This window comes from Scyliorhinus canicula, chromosome 4, assembly GCF_902713615.1.
Source record: "Scyliorhinus canicula chromosome 4, sScyCan1.1, whole genome shotgun sequence".
Lineage (NCBI taxonomy): Eukaryota > Metazoa > Chordata > Chondrichthyes > Carcharhiniformes > Scyliorhinidae > Scyliorhinus > Scyliorhinus canicula.
The window spans coordinates 44,597,115-44,613,243 of NC_052149.1; the positions used below are offsets into that span (position 1 = coordinate 44,597,115).

General features: G+C 53.0%; 1 protein-coding gene across 9 annotated transcripts in view; it reads left to right on the forward strand.

The window, feature by feature from the left end:
• The window catches only part of LOC119964531 (HORMA domain-containing protein 1-like), a 108,192-nt gene that overhangs the window by 43,918 nt on the left and 48,145 nt on the right, over positions 1-16,129 (forward strand). For 8 of the 9 annotated variants that reach the window (XM_038794149.1, XM_038794147.1, XM_038794145.1 and 5 more), the window contains one exon: positions 5,010-5,030. The exons of the other annotated variant lie outside the window; for it this stretch is intronic. In XM_038794149.1, the coding sequence (XP_038650077.1) occupies positions 5,010-5,030 (21 nt within the window). The remainder of the gene's footprint in view (positions 1-5,009; positions 5,031-16,129) is intronic. 9 annotated transcript variants of the gene reach the window in all.

Genomic DNA, 16,129 nt, shown 5'->3' on the forward strand with positions numbered 1-16,129 from the left:
GTCCAGTTGCGTAAACTGGTTGATGGTCTGGCTATAGTCGATGACCATCCAGTTTTTCTCCCCAGTCCGGACCACCAGCACTTGGGCTCGCCAGGGACTGTTGCTGCCCTCGATGACCCCTTCCTTCAGTAACCTCTGGACCTCGGACCTGATGAAAGTCCGGTCCTGGGCACTGTACCGTCTGCTCCGTGTCGCGACGGGTTTGCAATCGGGGGTGAGATTAGCAAACGAGGGGGGGTCCACTTTGAGGGACGCGAGGCTGCAGACAGTGAGGTGGGGTACAGGGCCGCCGAATTGGAAGGTCAATCTCTGCAGGTTACACTGGAAGTCCAGTCCTAGGAGTGCCGGTGCGCAAAGGTCAGGGAGGACAAGGAGTTTCTAATTTTTAAAAACCTTCCCTTGGACCGTGAGGTCCGCGATGCAGCAGCCGGTGATGCGGACGGAGTGCGAACCTGAGGCTAACCCGATTTTGTGTTTTACAGGATGGACAGGGAGCACGCAGCGTCTTACCGTGGCAGGGTGAACGAAGCTTTCCGTGCTCCCGGAGTCCAGCAGGCAGCCCGTCTCGTGGCCGTCGAGGTGGATCGGCGTTGTTGTTTTGGCGAGCGTGCGTGGCCGTGACTGGTCGAGTTGAATGGCCGCGAGCCGTGGAGAAGAACCATCGTCGCAGTCGTCGGCGGCCGAGTAGTAGCTGGCAGAACCTTGCGTGCCAGTCCAGGATGGTGGTGTCCAGGATCCGCACGTGAAGTCGGGGTCCCAAGATGGCGGCGCCCATGACCCGCATGTGGAGGCCAGGCCCCAAGATGGCGGCGCCCGCGGGGCCCTCGTGGTTGCTGAGGGCGGGGTTAGCGGTGCCGGCGGCCTGACCGGAGCGGCTGAGAGCAGGGGCAGTGAGGCGCGCAGACCAGGCCCAGGGGCCCGGGGGCGGCGAGGAGAGAGTTGCGCGGTGCGTTGGAAGGGCCCGGAGGAGGGTGGGAGGCACGTAGGGCGGGCGCAGGGGCCCGGGGGGGGGGGGGGGATTGGCGCGGTGTACTGCAAGGGCCCGGAGGGGGGGATCCCCAGTCGCTGCGCGGCACAGCAGCGACCGATTTGGCCTGGCAGACGGATGAAAAGTGACCCTTCCCGCAGCTTTTACAGAGGGCGGAGCGGGCTGGTCAGCGTGGGCGAGGGTGTTTAGCGAACCCACAAAAATAGCAGCGGGGCCCCGTGGACTTGTCGGGGCATCCCGCGGCGCAGGCCTGAGGGAGGTCGGGAGCGGTGGGGGAGCGTGCCAGGAGGTCCAGGGTGCTGCAGCGCGGCTGGGTCATAGGCGCGGGCATTTAAATCGGCGACCTCCAGTGAGGTGGAGAGAATCCGTTCCTCAGTTAGGCTGAGGTCGTCTTTCTCCAGCATCCGCTGGCAGATAGCGGCAGACTGCATCCCAACCACGTAAGCCTCTCTAATCAGAAGTTCCATGTGCTCCGTGGCTGAAACTTGGAGGCAGGAGCAATTCCTCCCCAGGACAGCGAGGGCCTGGTAAAATTGGTCTAATGACTCACCGGGGAGCTGTTGTCTGGTAGCCAGCAGATGGCGGGCGAATACTCTGTTTTCCGGTTTAAGAAACTGTCCATTCAGCTTAAGCATGGCCGCATCATAATCTTTTTCCTCCGCAATCATCACGTAGGCTGCCGTGCCCATGCTGGAGTGGAGGATGTGAAGCTTCTGTGCCATGGTGGGGGGCTGTTTGCGGACGCCAGGTATCCCTCGAGACATGCCAGCCAATGTTGAAAGATTTCTGAGTTTGCGGGCAGATGCGGAGGCATTCGGGCTTGATCCGGAGCTCCATCTTCAAAATTCTAGCTTATTAAATTGATGACCATCAATCGAACGCGAGACGAGTTGCTGTACAAAAGTTAGGCTTTAATAAGCTAGAAGTTAGCCCTGCGGTTGACTACAGTAAATGGACGACCGCCGGGCGTTCTGGGTATTTATACCTCGCTCTGGAGGCGGGGTTAACTCAGCCTCTCGACCAATCGGAGAGTCGTCACATGATTGGTCTCAACCAATCGGTCGAGAGGCACATGACCGACCAGGGCCAATGGTAAGCCAGTGTCCTGCACCAATGGCAGACAGCTATGCAAATCATACCACCACAGGGACGATCCTTTAAAACAGAGATGAGGAGGAGTTTCTTCAGCCAGATGGTGGTGAATCTGTAGAACTCTTTGCTGCAGAAGGCTGTGGAGGCCATATCACTGAGTGTCTTTAAGACAGAGATAGGTAGGTTCTTGATTAATAAGGGGATCAGGCGTTATGGGGAGAAGACAGGAGAATGGCGATGAGGAAAATATCAGCCATGATTAAATGGCGGAACAGACTCGATGGGCTGAGTGGCCTAATTCTGCTCCTATCTTTGTGCATCCACGGCAGAGGAATCAGCTTCCAGGATCCTGCTGTGTGACAGTACCACCCACCTCAGCCTCTGGAGCTGAAACGGTCACAGGAAGAAGTTTGGATAGACTGGGCATTCCCAGAGTCAACTGGGTGACAGGCCCCTGACTCCACCAGCTGCTCCTCCTCCCTATGTGTGCTCAAGGACCCCTGGTTTCCTCTTTGAGATAAAGGGGCAGTTGGAGGGAGCTTGAGAAGCCTCACTTTCCTCTTACATTGGCACTCATGGATCTCCACAAGTGTGTGCCTCATGGAGTCCATGTCCTGCACCATGGAATGCAAGTACTGCACCATGAAAGGACAGTGGTCCTGCACCAAAGTCTCCACTGCGGCTACTACCCTCGCTCTGTTGACCTGATTACCTCGGAGTGTTGGCACTATCTCCTTGGACCGAAGGTGATAGGACTCTTCCATTCTCTAAAACTAGTTCCCACTGAGGTGTGTGTCTCTCCGTTAGTAGAGGGTATGGGTGAAAGCTGTGACAGTTCATAAATGTCCATGTCATCTTGGCTGTTGTGTGAGCACTCTTGGACCTGGCTGGTGGACTCCCTGGGCTACTCCTCGGATATGCCTACTAGATAGGGATATCTTATTAGTGCATGGTAGGGGCCTTCAGATACAGAAGACCTGACTCGCATCAATTTTGTTTAATGCTGAACTGGATCCTTTCTTGGTTTATCACAGCACCTCTCACCGTCGGCACTGGAGTGGATTTCCTTCTTGGCCAGCTGGAGGACTCTCTCTTTGAAGTCGGAGTGAACTTTAAACTCGGGCATCCCTCTGCCTGCCTGGAATCTTTCCCCCTTACTGTATGCCAGCTTGTCCTCCATTAAAACAGATGGAGAGTGTCAGCAGGTTTTGTGCCAGGGCAAATGATAAGGATGCCTGGCATGTATGGATGGTGAGTGGGGGCAGTGAAGTGATGGGGCTGGTTTAGCACACTGGACTAAATCGCTACCTTTTAAAGCAGACCAAGGCAGGCATGCAGCACAGTTCAATTCCCGTACCAGCCTATCCGAACAGGCGCCGGAATGTGGCGACTAAGGGCTTTTCACAGTAACTTCATTGAAGCCTACTCGTGATAATATACAATTTTCATGAAGAGATGATCTTCAAGAGAAACAAAAACGTGTGGGAGAGCAAGTAGTGGTGTCCCTTGACCTGGTGGTGAGTGAATTGCCTATGGATGTGTAATGGCTGTGTGAGAATTGAGAGTGATGGGAAGAGAGACTTGCCCTGGCAGATCAGAAAAGATCATTTATCCTTTTCTAGCACTGGATGCCTGTTCTCCTCTACAATGCGATGTCACTGACCACCGCTGTCACCTCCCATGCTGGGTTGGTGTGAGAGACAGATTTATACCATTTGGGTGCCCCGCACGCTCCTTTTCTGCAGGGGCTTCACATCAAGCCCTGCCCCCTGGTGACGTGGGCAGCCCGCTCCCAAAGATATTGAATCCTGTCCCCAATGACATTGAGCCCAATGATATCAAGCCCTGTCCATAATGATGTTGAGTCTCATCCTGAATTATGTCAATGCCCTGAACCCGCCACTCTCAGCTCACACAATGCAAGGCGCAGAAACTCAAAATCTCACCCTCGCTGCTCTGTCTGATTGCTATCCAGCCCTCTCACTCTCTGTCCTGCTTCCTAGCTGACCTTTGGCTCTGGTCGAGTCGCCTCACTGGCTGATGCTGTCCGATTCCCCGACACGACGCTTGCGATTGTCTGGCCTTCTTCACATCTCCCAACTGTTGCTCTGCTGACCTCTCGGCTCTCGCTTGGTTGGCCGAGTCTCGGCCCTCGGCGACTGCATGTACTCCTGGCTGGCTGCTGCTGGCTGTCTGGTCTGATGCCCTCTGTTCTTTTTAGTTGGTTAGCTGCCCTTCTCAACCCTGATCTGGAAAGTCATCCCGCTGCTCCCCTCAACGGCCAGCGCCTCCTCCTCATCTTGCTGAAGGCTTTGCAGCAGAAGCAAACTTACACTTTTGGGGGCACGCACAGCCACCTCTCAATATGCCCCCCCCCTCCAGTGGCCAGGCCCCGGCCTGCTGCGCTGTGTTTCAGTGTAAGTCCACCTCTGGTTGGTGTCCCTGCTGGCTGGTCTCAGTGTGCAAGGGTAGAGGATGTCACGACACACCTAAACTTAATTCTTCAGCCTGTTGAAGGAAGCATCTGAGAACCTGGAGGCAGACATCCTTACAGCCATTAGTAGCCATGGACCAAGAAGAAGTGGTAGTGAGCTTTGGGGCAGCATTTAAATGGAGCACCTCCATAATTAAAGTGCTTAAGTGTTGACAGGGTGGGCGAATCAGAGGTGAATCATGTGAATCCTGTGGCGAAATGTTTTTTCAAAGTGCCTAACAAAATATGGCGCAAAAACCCACCATTGCGCCAGCGGGTTAAAAGGCATTTTCCGAGCATGCCATCCGACTTTGCTGAATGAGAAAATTCTGCCTATGTCTATTTCATTTCAGTTTACAAAGATTAGTTTAAATGTCGCAAGTTTACATGCACAGTAATTATTTATCCGTTAAACCATGTAAAACAAGTTTCTTTTATGTTTTTGTTCATTAATAGCTGCGAACAATTATTCTGGGAGTAAGTACATTTCAAAAAATTACGTATTTGTTATTAGACATAAGATTTTGAAATTAGGATTGCATTCAGATTTCTAAGATCAGTATTCTGGTACCTTGTATTCAACAAGGTAAAGTGGATGAAAGTTGATACAGTAATGACATTACTGTCCTGAAACTACTAATAACATTATTTCTAGTTAAGGATGAAAATTTTTTAAAAGTAGATGTTGGAAAATGAAAGTTGACACAGTAATGTCATTAGACTACTGAAGGTATTAACAAAATAATTTTTAAATTAGGATGAAAATAATGAGTAAGTTGGAAAATGCAATTCCAGTAGAAAATGTTGGAAATGCACTGCATGTTTGACATTAACTGTAAAAAGAAAAAATGTTTTAAATTTTGTTCAAAGGGTTATGAAATATTTCAGATTAAATATCAACTCAAAGTCCTGACTGCCTTCTCAGGTGTACATTAAAGAATTTGTGGCACTATGCACTACTTAGAGAAGAGAATTTCTCCTCATATCCGAGCTGACATTTACCCCTGAATCTCATTTTGATGTCATGAGAGGCACTATATAAGTGCAAGTTCTTTCTCTTTACAGATGCTGGCGAACCTAATGCTGATTTCCAGAATTTTCTGTTTTTTTTATAAATAATGTTTGATACACTAGTATTTATTTTAAAAGAAAACAAATGCACCAACTTTTAGTGGGGCATTAAAGTCTACTATTTTAAAAATTAATTGCTGAAATGTGGGCGTCGCTGGTTAGGCCAACATTTATGGCCCGTCCCTAGGTGCCCTTCAGAAGGTGGTGGTGAGTTGCCTTCTTGAACTGCTGCAGTCCTTGAGGTATAGGTAGAGCCATTATGATGTTAGGGAGGGACAGTGAAAGAACGGTGATATATTTCCAAGTCAGGGTGGTGAGTGTCGTCCATCGTCCCCCGCGACGGCAGCAGAGGGAATCCCTCTACCTGTCGCCTAGCAAACGCCTTTACCTGCAAGTATCTGAACATGTTCCCTTGAGGAAGGCCAAATTTATCTTCCAGTTCCCCCAGGCCCGCAAACCTCCCGCCAATAAACAGGTCCCTCAATTTGCTGATGCCCGCCCTTTGCCACCCCCTAAATCCCCCATCCTTGTTCCCCGGGATGAACCGATGGTTGCCACCCAGTGGAGCCTCCATCGAGCCCCCTGTTTTCCCCCCGATGCCGTCTCCACTGTCCCCAGATTCTTAGGGTCGCCGCCACCACCGGGCTCGTGGTAAACCTCTTAGGGGAGAGCGACAACGGTGCTGTTACCATGGCACCCAGGCTCGTACCTCTACATGACGCCAACTCCCTTCTTTTCCACGCCACCCCTCCCCCCTCCATCACCCATTTACGCACCATTGACCCATTGGCTGCCCAATAGTACCCCAGAAGGTTGGGCAGCGCTAGCCCGCCTCTATCCCTCCCTCGCTCCAGGAACATCCTGTTCACTCTCGGAGTCCCATGTGCCCACACAAAGCTCAAATACTGCTAGTCACTCTCCGAAAGAAGGCCCTGGGGATAAAGATGGGCAGGCACTGAAAGAGGAACAAGAACCTCGGAAGCACCGTCATTTTGACGGACTGTACCTTCCCCGCCAACGATAATGGCAGCATGTCCCACCTCTTGAACTCCTCCTCCATCTGATCTACAAGTCTGGTCAAGTTATGCTTGTGAAGAGTTCCCCAGTCCCTGGCCACCTGCACCCCCAGGTACCTAAAGCTCTCCCCTGCCCGCCTAAGCGGGAGCCTACCAATTCCTTCCTCCTGGTCTCCAGGGTGCACCACAAACACCTCGCTCTTGCCTAAATTTAATTTATAACCTGAAAGGGTCCCAAACTCAGCTAGCAACTCCATCACCCCCGGCATCCCTCCCACCGGGTCCGCCACATACAGTAACAGGTCATCGGCATACAACCTATGTTCCTCTCCACCTCTCTGAATCCCTAAACGCCATCGCCAGCGGCTCGATTGCCAGTGCAAACAATAAGGGGGACGGGGCAACCCTGCCTGGTCCCTCGGTAAAGCCGGAAGTACTCCGACCTCCTCCTATTCGTGGCCACGCACGCCATTGGGGCCTCATATAGCAGCCTTACCCATCTAATGAACCCTTCACCAAATCCAAACCTCCCCAACACCTCCCATAGGTACCCCCACTCCACTCTATCGAAGGCCTTCTCCGCATCCAGCGCCACCACTATCTCTGCCTCCCCCTCAATCGCCGACATCACGATGACATTCAACAATCTCCTCACATTCGTGTTCAGCTGCCTTCCCTTCACAAAACCTGTCTGGTCCTCGTGCACAACCACTGGCACACAGTCCTCTATCCTGGTGGCCAGGATTTTTGCCAGCACCTTAGCATCCACGTTGAGGAGAGATATGGGCCTGTATGAACCACACTGCTGGGGGTCCTTGTCCCTCTTTAAAATTAACGAGATCAGCGCCCGCGACATCGTCGGGGGCAAAGTCCCCCCTTCCCACGCTTCGTTGAGTGTCCGCACCAGCAAGGGGCCCACTAGGTCCACAAACTTTTTATAAAATTCCACCGGGAACCCATCCGGCCCCGGTGCCTTCCCTGACTGCATCTGCCCGATCCCCTTAACTAGCTCCTCCAGCTCAATCGGCGCACCCGGCCCCTCCACCTTCTCCTCCTGCACCTTCGGGAAAGAAAGCCTGTCAATGAACCTCTCCATTCCCCTCCTCTCCCCCATTGGCTCCGACCGGTACAGTTCCCCGTAAAAGTCCTTGAAGACCTCATTCACCTCTACCCCCTTCCGCACCACATTCCCACTCTTGTCTCTCACTCCAGCAATTTCCTTAGCCGCATCCCGCTTGTGGAGCTGATGAGCCAGCATCCTACTCGCCTTTTCACCATGTTCGTACACTGCCCCTTGTGCCTTCCTCCACTGTGCCTCCACCTTTCTAGTGGTCAGTAAATCAAATTTAGCCTGCAGGCTGTGCCTCTCCCCCAACAGTCCCTCCTCTGGTGCCTCTGCATACCTCCTGTCCACCTCCAGCATCTTTCCCACAAGTCTATCCCACTCACTCCTCTCGTTCCTCTCCCTGTGTGCCCGGATGGATATCAGCTCCCCACGAATCACTGCCTTCAGGGCTTCCCAGACCATCCCCACCTGAACCTCCCCCGTATCATTCACCTCGAGGTACCCCTCAATACTTGCCCGGACCCTCCTACACACCTCCTCCTCCGCCAACAACCTCACATCCAACCGCCACAACGGACGTTGGTCCCGCACCTCCCCCATCTCCAACTCTATCCAATGCGGAGCGTGGTCGGAAATTGCAATGGCCGAATACTCGGCCTCCTCCACTCTCGGAATCAGTCCCCTACTCACCACAAAGAAATCTATCCGAGAGTAGACCCTATGAACGTGGGAGAAGAAAGAGTACCTGCGTGCCCTCGGCCTCACAAACCTCCATGGATCCACCCCACCCATCTGATCCATAACCCTCTCAGTACCTTGCCCGCCGCCGGCCCCCTACCCGTCCTAGAGCTGGACCGATCCAGTGAAGGATCCAACACCTTATTAAAGTCCCCCCCCCCCCCCCCCCCATGATCAGACCTCCCGCCTCCAGATCCGGGACCCGTCCCAACATACGCCTCATAAAGCCCGCATCGTCCCAATTTGGGGCATACACACTAGCCAGTACCACCTTCTCTCCTTGTAGCCTGCCCCTAACCATAACATACCTACCCCCCTTATCCGCCACCACCTCCGATGCCTCAAACAACACATTTTTCCCCACCAGAATCGCCACTCCCCGGTTCTTCACATCCAACCCAGTGTGGAAAATCTGCCCTACCCATCCCTTCCTCAGGCGGACCTGATCCGCCACCTTCAGGTGGGTCTCCTGAAGTATTGCCACATCTGCCTTTAGCCCCTTCAGGTGAGCCAGTACCCTCGACCACTTCACCGGCCCATTCAACCCTCTCGCATTCCAGGTGACCAACCGGATCAGAGGGCGTCCTGCCCCCCTCCCCCGTTGACTAGCCATAGCCCGTCGACTGCCCGCCCCAGGCCAGCACCCCCTGCCCGACCCAGTCCCCACAGCGACAACACCTCTCCTCTGTCCCCCCAACCCCCACCAGCTCCTTACTGACCCTACCAGCAGCAGCCCGGTATTCCCCTTTCCCCCCCTCCCTTCCCACCCAGGCTAGGAACCCTCCCAGCCGCGAACCATCCTCCATTGTACTTCCGTGGGTCAGTTAACTTCTGCTGACCCCGGAAACTCCCGCCAATAACCCGACCCCTCCCAAACTGGGATCATCCCCCAATCTATCCCTCCTCCAGGCACCGCTCCAGCGCGGGGAAGAACCAGTTAAGGCCCCGCCTCCCCGTCACCATCTCCGCCCCGCAGCGCGGGAAACCAGAGGAAAGCCCGCGCTTTCGCACTGCCCCACCACACCCTTCTGACGCAGCTCCCAAATAACAACCCCACTCCATACCCCCAACCCGACATAGAATACAACAAACCCCCCCGACCCTCCCTGCAAGATACACAACTCAACCAATGCCCCACAGCAGAAAAAACATAACAGAACAGCACCCCCATAAATAACCATATCAAAATTGCAAAAGTACAAAAAAAAAGAACATAGCAACAGCAGAATCCAGCGCTAAGATATTACAACCGACCCCGGAACCCCAAACCCCTAGTTCAAGTCCAGTTTCTCTGTCCGCATGAAGGCCCACGCCTCCACCAGGGAATCGAAATAATAATGCCGGTCCGAATAAGTTACCCACAGGCGCGCGGGCTGCAACATTCCGAACTTTATCTTTTGCCTGTAAAGCACCTCCTTCGTCCGATTAAATCCGGACTGCCGCTTAGCCACCTCCGCACTCCAATCCTGGTAGATCCGTACTACCCCATTCTTCTACTTGCTGCTCTTCACCTTCTTGGCCCAGCGCAGCACACACTTCCGATCACTGAACCGGTGGAACCTCACCAGCACCGCACGCGGGTGTTCATTGTCCTTAGGCTTCCTGGCCAATACTCTGTGTGCTCCCTCCAGCTTCAAGGGCAGATGGAAAGACCCGGCCCCCACTAGCGAGTTCAGCATTATAGCCACATAGGTTGTCAGGTCTGACCCCTCCAGTCCCTCCGCAAGGCCCAAGATCCGCAGGTTTTTCCACCTCATGCGATGATCAAGCTCCTCGAAGCGTTCCTGCCACTTCTTGTGGAGTGCCTCGTGCCCCTCCACCTTACTCACGAGGACCACGGCCTCCTCCTCTCGTTCAGTGGCCTGCGTCTGCAACTCCTTGATGGCAGCACCGTGGGTGGTCTGAATCTCCGACAGCCTTCTGTTTGTTTCCTGCAGAGAGCTCAGTACCTCAGCCTTGAAGTCTGTGAAGCAGCGCAGGAGAGCAGCTAGTTGTTCCTGGGCCCACTGTTTCCACTCCTCTGGAGCTCTGCCGGCGGCCATCTTGGATCCCTTCCCCCGTTTTTTCTGGGGAGCTGCTGCTGCTTTTTCCCCCTTTCCACTCCGAGTTCGAGCCATGGACTGCGGGGAAAGTCGTTCAGCACACCTTCCCCCACCAGGAGACGTCGAAAAATTCCGTTTTGGGCTCTAAAAAGAGCCGAAAAGTCCATTTAAAACAGGAGCTCCCAAATGTGTGGCTTCCTACTTCATCACAGCCACCGGAAGTCTCCATGTGTCTATCCTGATAAGTCTTAAAGTTCGCTAATGTATCTGGCTCAACCACCTCACTTGGCAGTGCATCCCAGGCCACCACCACCCTCTGTGTAAAAAAACTTCCTCCGCACATCTCCACTGAACCTATCCCCCCTCACCTTGAACTTGTGCCCCCTTGAAATTGTCATTTCTGCCCTGGCAAAAAGCCTCCAACTGTTCACCCTATCTATAACCCGATAAACTTCTAACAGGTTACCCCTCAGCCTCCGTTTCTCTAGGGAGAACAATCTCAATTTATTCAATCTCTCATCATAGTTAATACCCTCCATACCAGGCAACATCCTGGTAAACCTTTTCTGTACTCTCTCCAAACCTCCACCTCCTTCTGGTAGTGTGGTGACCAGAATTGGACACAGTATTCCAAATGTGGCCTAACCAACATTCTATATAACTGTGACATAATTTGTGAGCTTTTATACTCGATACTCCGTCCGATGAAGGCAAGCATGCCATATGCTTTCTTTACCACCATTTCCACCTATGCTGCCACTTTTAAGGATCTGTGGACCTGCATGCCCAGATAAATGGTTCTGCCATTTATTTTATAGCTCCCACCTGAACTGGATCTACCAAAATGCATCACCTCACATTTTTCTGGGTTAAATTCCATCTGCCATTTCTCTGCCCAATTTTGCAACCTATCTGTATCATGCTATATTCTCTGACAATCTTCATCACTATCTGCACCTCCTTAGTATCATCCGCAAATTAGCTAGTCAGACTAGCTACGTTTTTTTCCAAGTCATTTGTATATATTACAAACAGCAGAGGCCCCAGTATCGATCCCTGCGGAACACCACTAGTCACAGACCTCGATTTGGGAAAAAACTCTTTGGTTTGTTTTATCTTCCTTGTATTTTGTTCCGCTTGGCTGTATTTATTTTCCTACTTGGAGTGGGTGAGGGAGAGGAACAAACAAAGAACAAAGCAAATTACAGCACAGGAATAGGCCCTTTGGCCCTCCCAGCTTGCGCGGATCCAGATCCTTTATCTAAACCTGTCGCCTATTTTCCAAGGATCTACTTCCCTCTGTTCCCCGCCCGTTCATATATCTGTCTAGATGCATCTTAAATGATGCTATCGTGCCCGCCTCTACCACCTCCGCTGGCAAAGCGTTCCAGGCACCCACCATCCTCTGCGTAAAAATACTTTCAACGCACATCTCCCTTAAGCTTTCCCCTCACCTTGAAATCGTGACCCCTTGTAATTGACACCCCCACTCTTGGAAAAAGCTTGTTGCCATCCGCCCTGTCCATACCTCTCGTAATTTTGTAGATCTCAATCAGGTCCCCCCTCAACCGCCGTCTTTCCAACGAAAACAATCCTAATCTACTCAACCTTTCTTCATAGCTAGCCCCCTCCATACCAGGTAACATCCTGATGAACCTCCTCTGCACCCTCTCTAAAGCATCCACATCCTTCTGGTAATGTGGTGACCAGAACTGCATGCAGTATTCCAAAAGTGGTCTAACCAAAGTCCTATACAACTGTAACATGACCTGCCGACTCTTGTACTCAATACCCTGTCCAATGAAGGCAAGCATGCTGTATGCCTTCTTGGCCACTCTATCGACCTGAGTTGCCACCTTCAGGGTACAATGGACCTGAACTCCCAGATCTCTCTGTACATCAATTTTCCCCAAGACCCTTCCATTGACCATATAGTCCGCTCTTGAATTTGATCTTCCAAAATGCATCACCTCGCATTTGCCTGGATTGAACGCCATCTGCCATTTCTCTGCCCAACTCTCCAATCTATCTATATTTTGCTGTATTCTCTGACAGTCTTCCTCGCTATGTGCAACTCCACCAATCTTAGTATCATCTGCAAACTTGCAGTTCACAAATCTGCAAGTTCACAAGTCTATAATTCTCTGGATTATCCCTGCTACCCTTCTTAAACGAAGGGACAACATTAGCAATTCCCCAGTCCTCCGGGACCTCACCTGTGCTCAAGGATGCTGCAAAGATATCTGTTAAGGCCCCAGCTATTCCGTACCTCACTTCCCTCAATAACCTGGGATAGATCCCATCCGGACCTGGGGACTTGTCCACTTTAATGCCTTTTAGAATACCCAAAACCTCCCCCTTCCTTATGCCGACTTGACATAGAACATAGAACAGTACAGCACAGAACAGGCCCTTCGGCCCTCAATGTTGTGCCGAGCCATGATCACCCTACTCAAACCCACGAATCCACCCTATACCCGTAACCCAACCCCCCTTAACCTTACTTTTAAGGACACTACGGGCAATTTAGCATGGCCAATCCACCTAACCCGCACATCTTTGGACTGTGGGAGGAAACCGGAGCACCCGGAGGAAACCCACGCACACAGGGGGAGGACGTGCAGACTCCACACAGACAGTGACCCAGCCGGGAATCGAACCTGGGACCCTGGAGCTGTGAAGCATTTATGCTAACCACCATGCTACCCTGCTGCCCCAAGTTGACCTCGAGTATTTAAACATTCATCCATAGCCTCAACATCCGTCATGTCCCTCTCCTTGGTGAATACCGATGCAAAGTAGTCATTAAGAATCTCACCCATTTCCTCTGACTCCACGCATAGATTCCCTCTTTTGTCTTTTTTTTTTTAAATAATCTTTATTCAAATTTTTCAACAACAAATTGTCTCCCAACAATAAAATAAACAAGGCATAGAAAAAAACAGAAAGAAAAGCCCCTCCCCCCAATACAAAGCAATAAATTAATAACAAAAAAGAAAGTAACAAACATGTAGTTGCAAAAACAAACCCCTTAACAGACCCATAATCCCCTCCCCCCCCCCCCCCCCCCCCCCCCCCCGGGTTGCTGCTGAGATTCACCACCCCCTAACACTCTGCCAGGAAATCAAGAAAAGGCTGCCACCGCCGGAAGAACCCTTGCACCGACCCCCTCAGGGCAAACTTGACCCTCTCCAGTTTGATTAACCCGGCCATGTCGTTAATCGAGGATTCCGGGCTCGGGGGCTTCGCGTCCCTCCACTGTAAAAGAATCCTACGCCGGGCTACTAGAGACGCAAAGGCCAGAACACCGGCCTCCCTCGCCTCCTGCACTCCCGGCTCCGATGCTACCCCAAGATAGCGAGCCCCCAGCCCGGTTCCACCCTGGAACCGACCACCTTGGACAAGGTCCCCGCCACCCCCTTCCAGAACCCCTCCAACGCCGGACGCGCCCAGAACAAGTGGGTGTGATTCGCGGGGCCTCCCGAACACCTCCCACACCTGTCCTCACCCCCAAAGAATCGGCTCAGCCTGGCCCCAGTCCTATGCCCCCTATGCAGCACCTTCAGCTGAATTAAGCTGAGCCGTGCGCAAGAAGAGGACAAATTCACCCTCCCCAGGGCGTCCGCCCACGTCCCCTCGTCGATCTCCTCCCCTAGCTCCTCCACCCACACTTCACTTTCAGCTCCTCCACCGAGGCCCCCTCCCCCTCCTGCATCACCTGATAAATTGCCGCGATCCTACCCTCATCGACCCATGTCCCCGAGAGCACCCTATCCTGCACCCCCCCTTGGCAGCAATAGCAGAAACTCCGCCACCTGCCGCTTAACAAACGCCCTAATCTGCATATACCTGAAAGTATTCCCAGGGCGGAGACCCCACTTCCCCTCCAACTCCTCTAAGGTCGCAAACTTCCCGTCAAGAAAAAGGTCCCCCATCCGCCTGATGCCTGCCCTATGCCAATTCAAAAACCCAGCATCTATTCTCCCTGGTGCAAACCGGTGGTTGCCCTGTATCGGGGTCCAAACTGAGGCCTTCACTTCCCTCCAATGCCGCCTCCACTGCCCCCAAATTTTGAGGGAAGCCACCACTACTGGACTCGTAGAATACCTTGCCGGGGGAGTGGGAGCTGGGCCATCACCAGTGCCTCCAAACTCGTGCCCACACAGGGCACCACCTCCAACCTCTTCCATGCGGCACCCTCCCCCTCTATCACCCATTTACGAATCATTGCCACATTCGCAGCCCAGTAGTACCCACACAGGTTGGGCAACGCCAAACCACCTACCTCCCTGCCTCGCTCCAGGAATACCCTCCTCACTCTCGGAGTCTTCCGCGCCCACACAAACCCCAGAATACTCTTATTAACCCTCCTAAAGAAAGCCTTCGGAATCAAGATGGGGAGACACTGGAAGAGAAAGAAAAACCTCGGGAGCACCGTCATCTTAACCGACTGGACCCTGCCCGCCAAAGAGAGCGGCAGCGCATCCCACCTCCTAACCTCCTCCTCCATCTGTTCCACCAGTCTTGAAAAGTTTAGCCCATGCAGGGTCCCCCATCTCCTAGCTATCTGGACGCCAAGATATCTAAAGCTCCTCTCCACCCTCTTCAACGGGAGCTCTCCTATCTCCCTCTCCTGGTCCCCCAAGTGCAGCACAAACAGCTCACTCTTCCCCACGGTGAGCTTATAGCCCGAAAAGTCCCCAAGCATCCTCAGCACCTCTGGCATCCCCCCTGCCAGATCCGCGATGTACAACAGTAAATCATCAGCGTACAGCGACAACCGGTGCCGCCCCTCCAGTTCTTTGAATCCCTCAGCGCCATGGCCAGGGGTTCAATCGCTAACGCGAAGAGCAGGGGAGACAGGGGGCACCCCTGCCTCGTCCCCCGGGACAGCCGAAAGTCCTCCGACCTCCTCCCATTCATCACCACACTCGCTACTGTGGCACTATACAGCAGCCTCACCCAGCTAATGAATCCCTCATCGAACCCAAATCTCCTCAACACCTCCCACAGGTAGCTCCACTCCACCCTATCGAAGACTTTCTCCGCATCCATCGATGCTACTATTTCCGCTTCCCCATCCGCCGACGACATCATCATAACATTAAGAAGCCGCCGCACATTGACATTCAGCTGCCTCCCCTTCACAAACCCCGTTTGGTCCTCATGGATAACCAGCGGGACCACATCTTCCACCCTCCTGGTCAGTATCTTAGCCAACAACTTTGCGTCCACGTTGAGGAGCGAGATCGGCCTGTAAGACCCACACTGGAGGGGGTCCTTATCCAGCTTCAGAATCAGTGAAATTATTGCTCCAGATAGCGTCGGGGGCAAAGCCCCCCCCCCCCCCCCTCCCTCGCCTCATTCAGGGTCCTCACTAACAATGGGCCCAGCAAGTCTGAGAACTTCTTATAAAACTCCACCGGGAACTCGTCAGGTCCCGGTGCTTTCCCTGTCTGCATGCTCCCCGCACCTCCATCAACTCCTTCAACTCGATTGGGGCCCCCAGACCGTTCATCTGCTCCTCCTCCACTCTTGGGAACTCCAGCTTATCCAGAAAGCGGTCCATCCCGCCCACCTCCCTAGGGGGCACCGACCGGTACAGCTCCTCGTAGAAGGACCTGAACACCCCATTAATGTCCC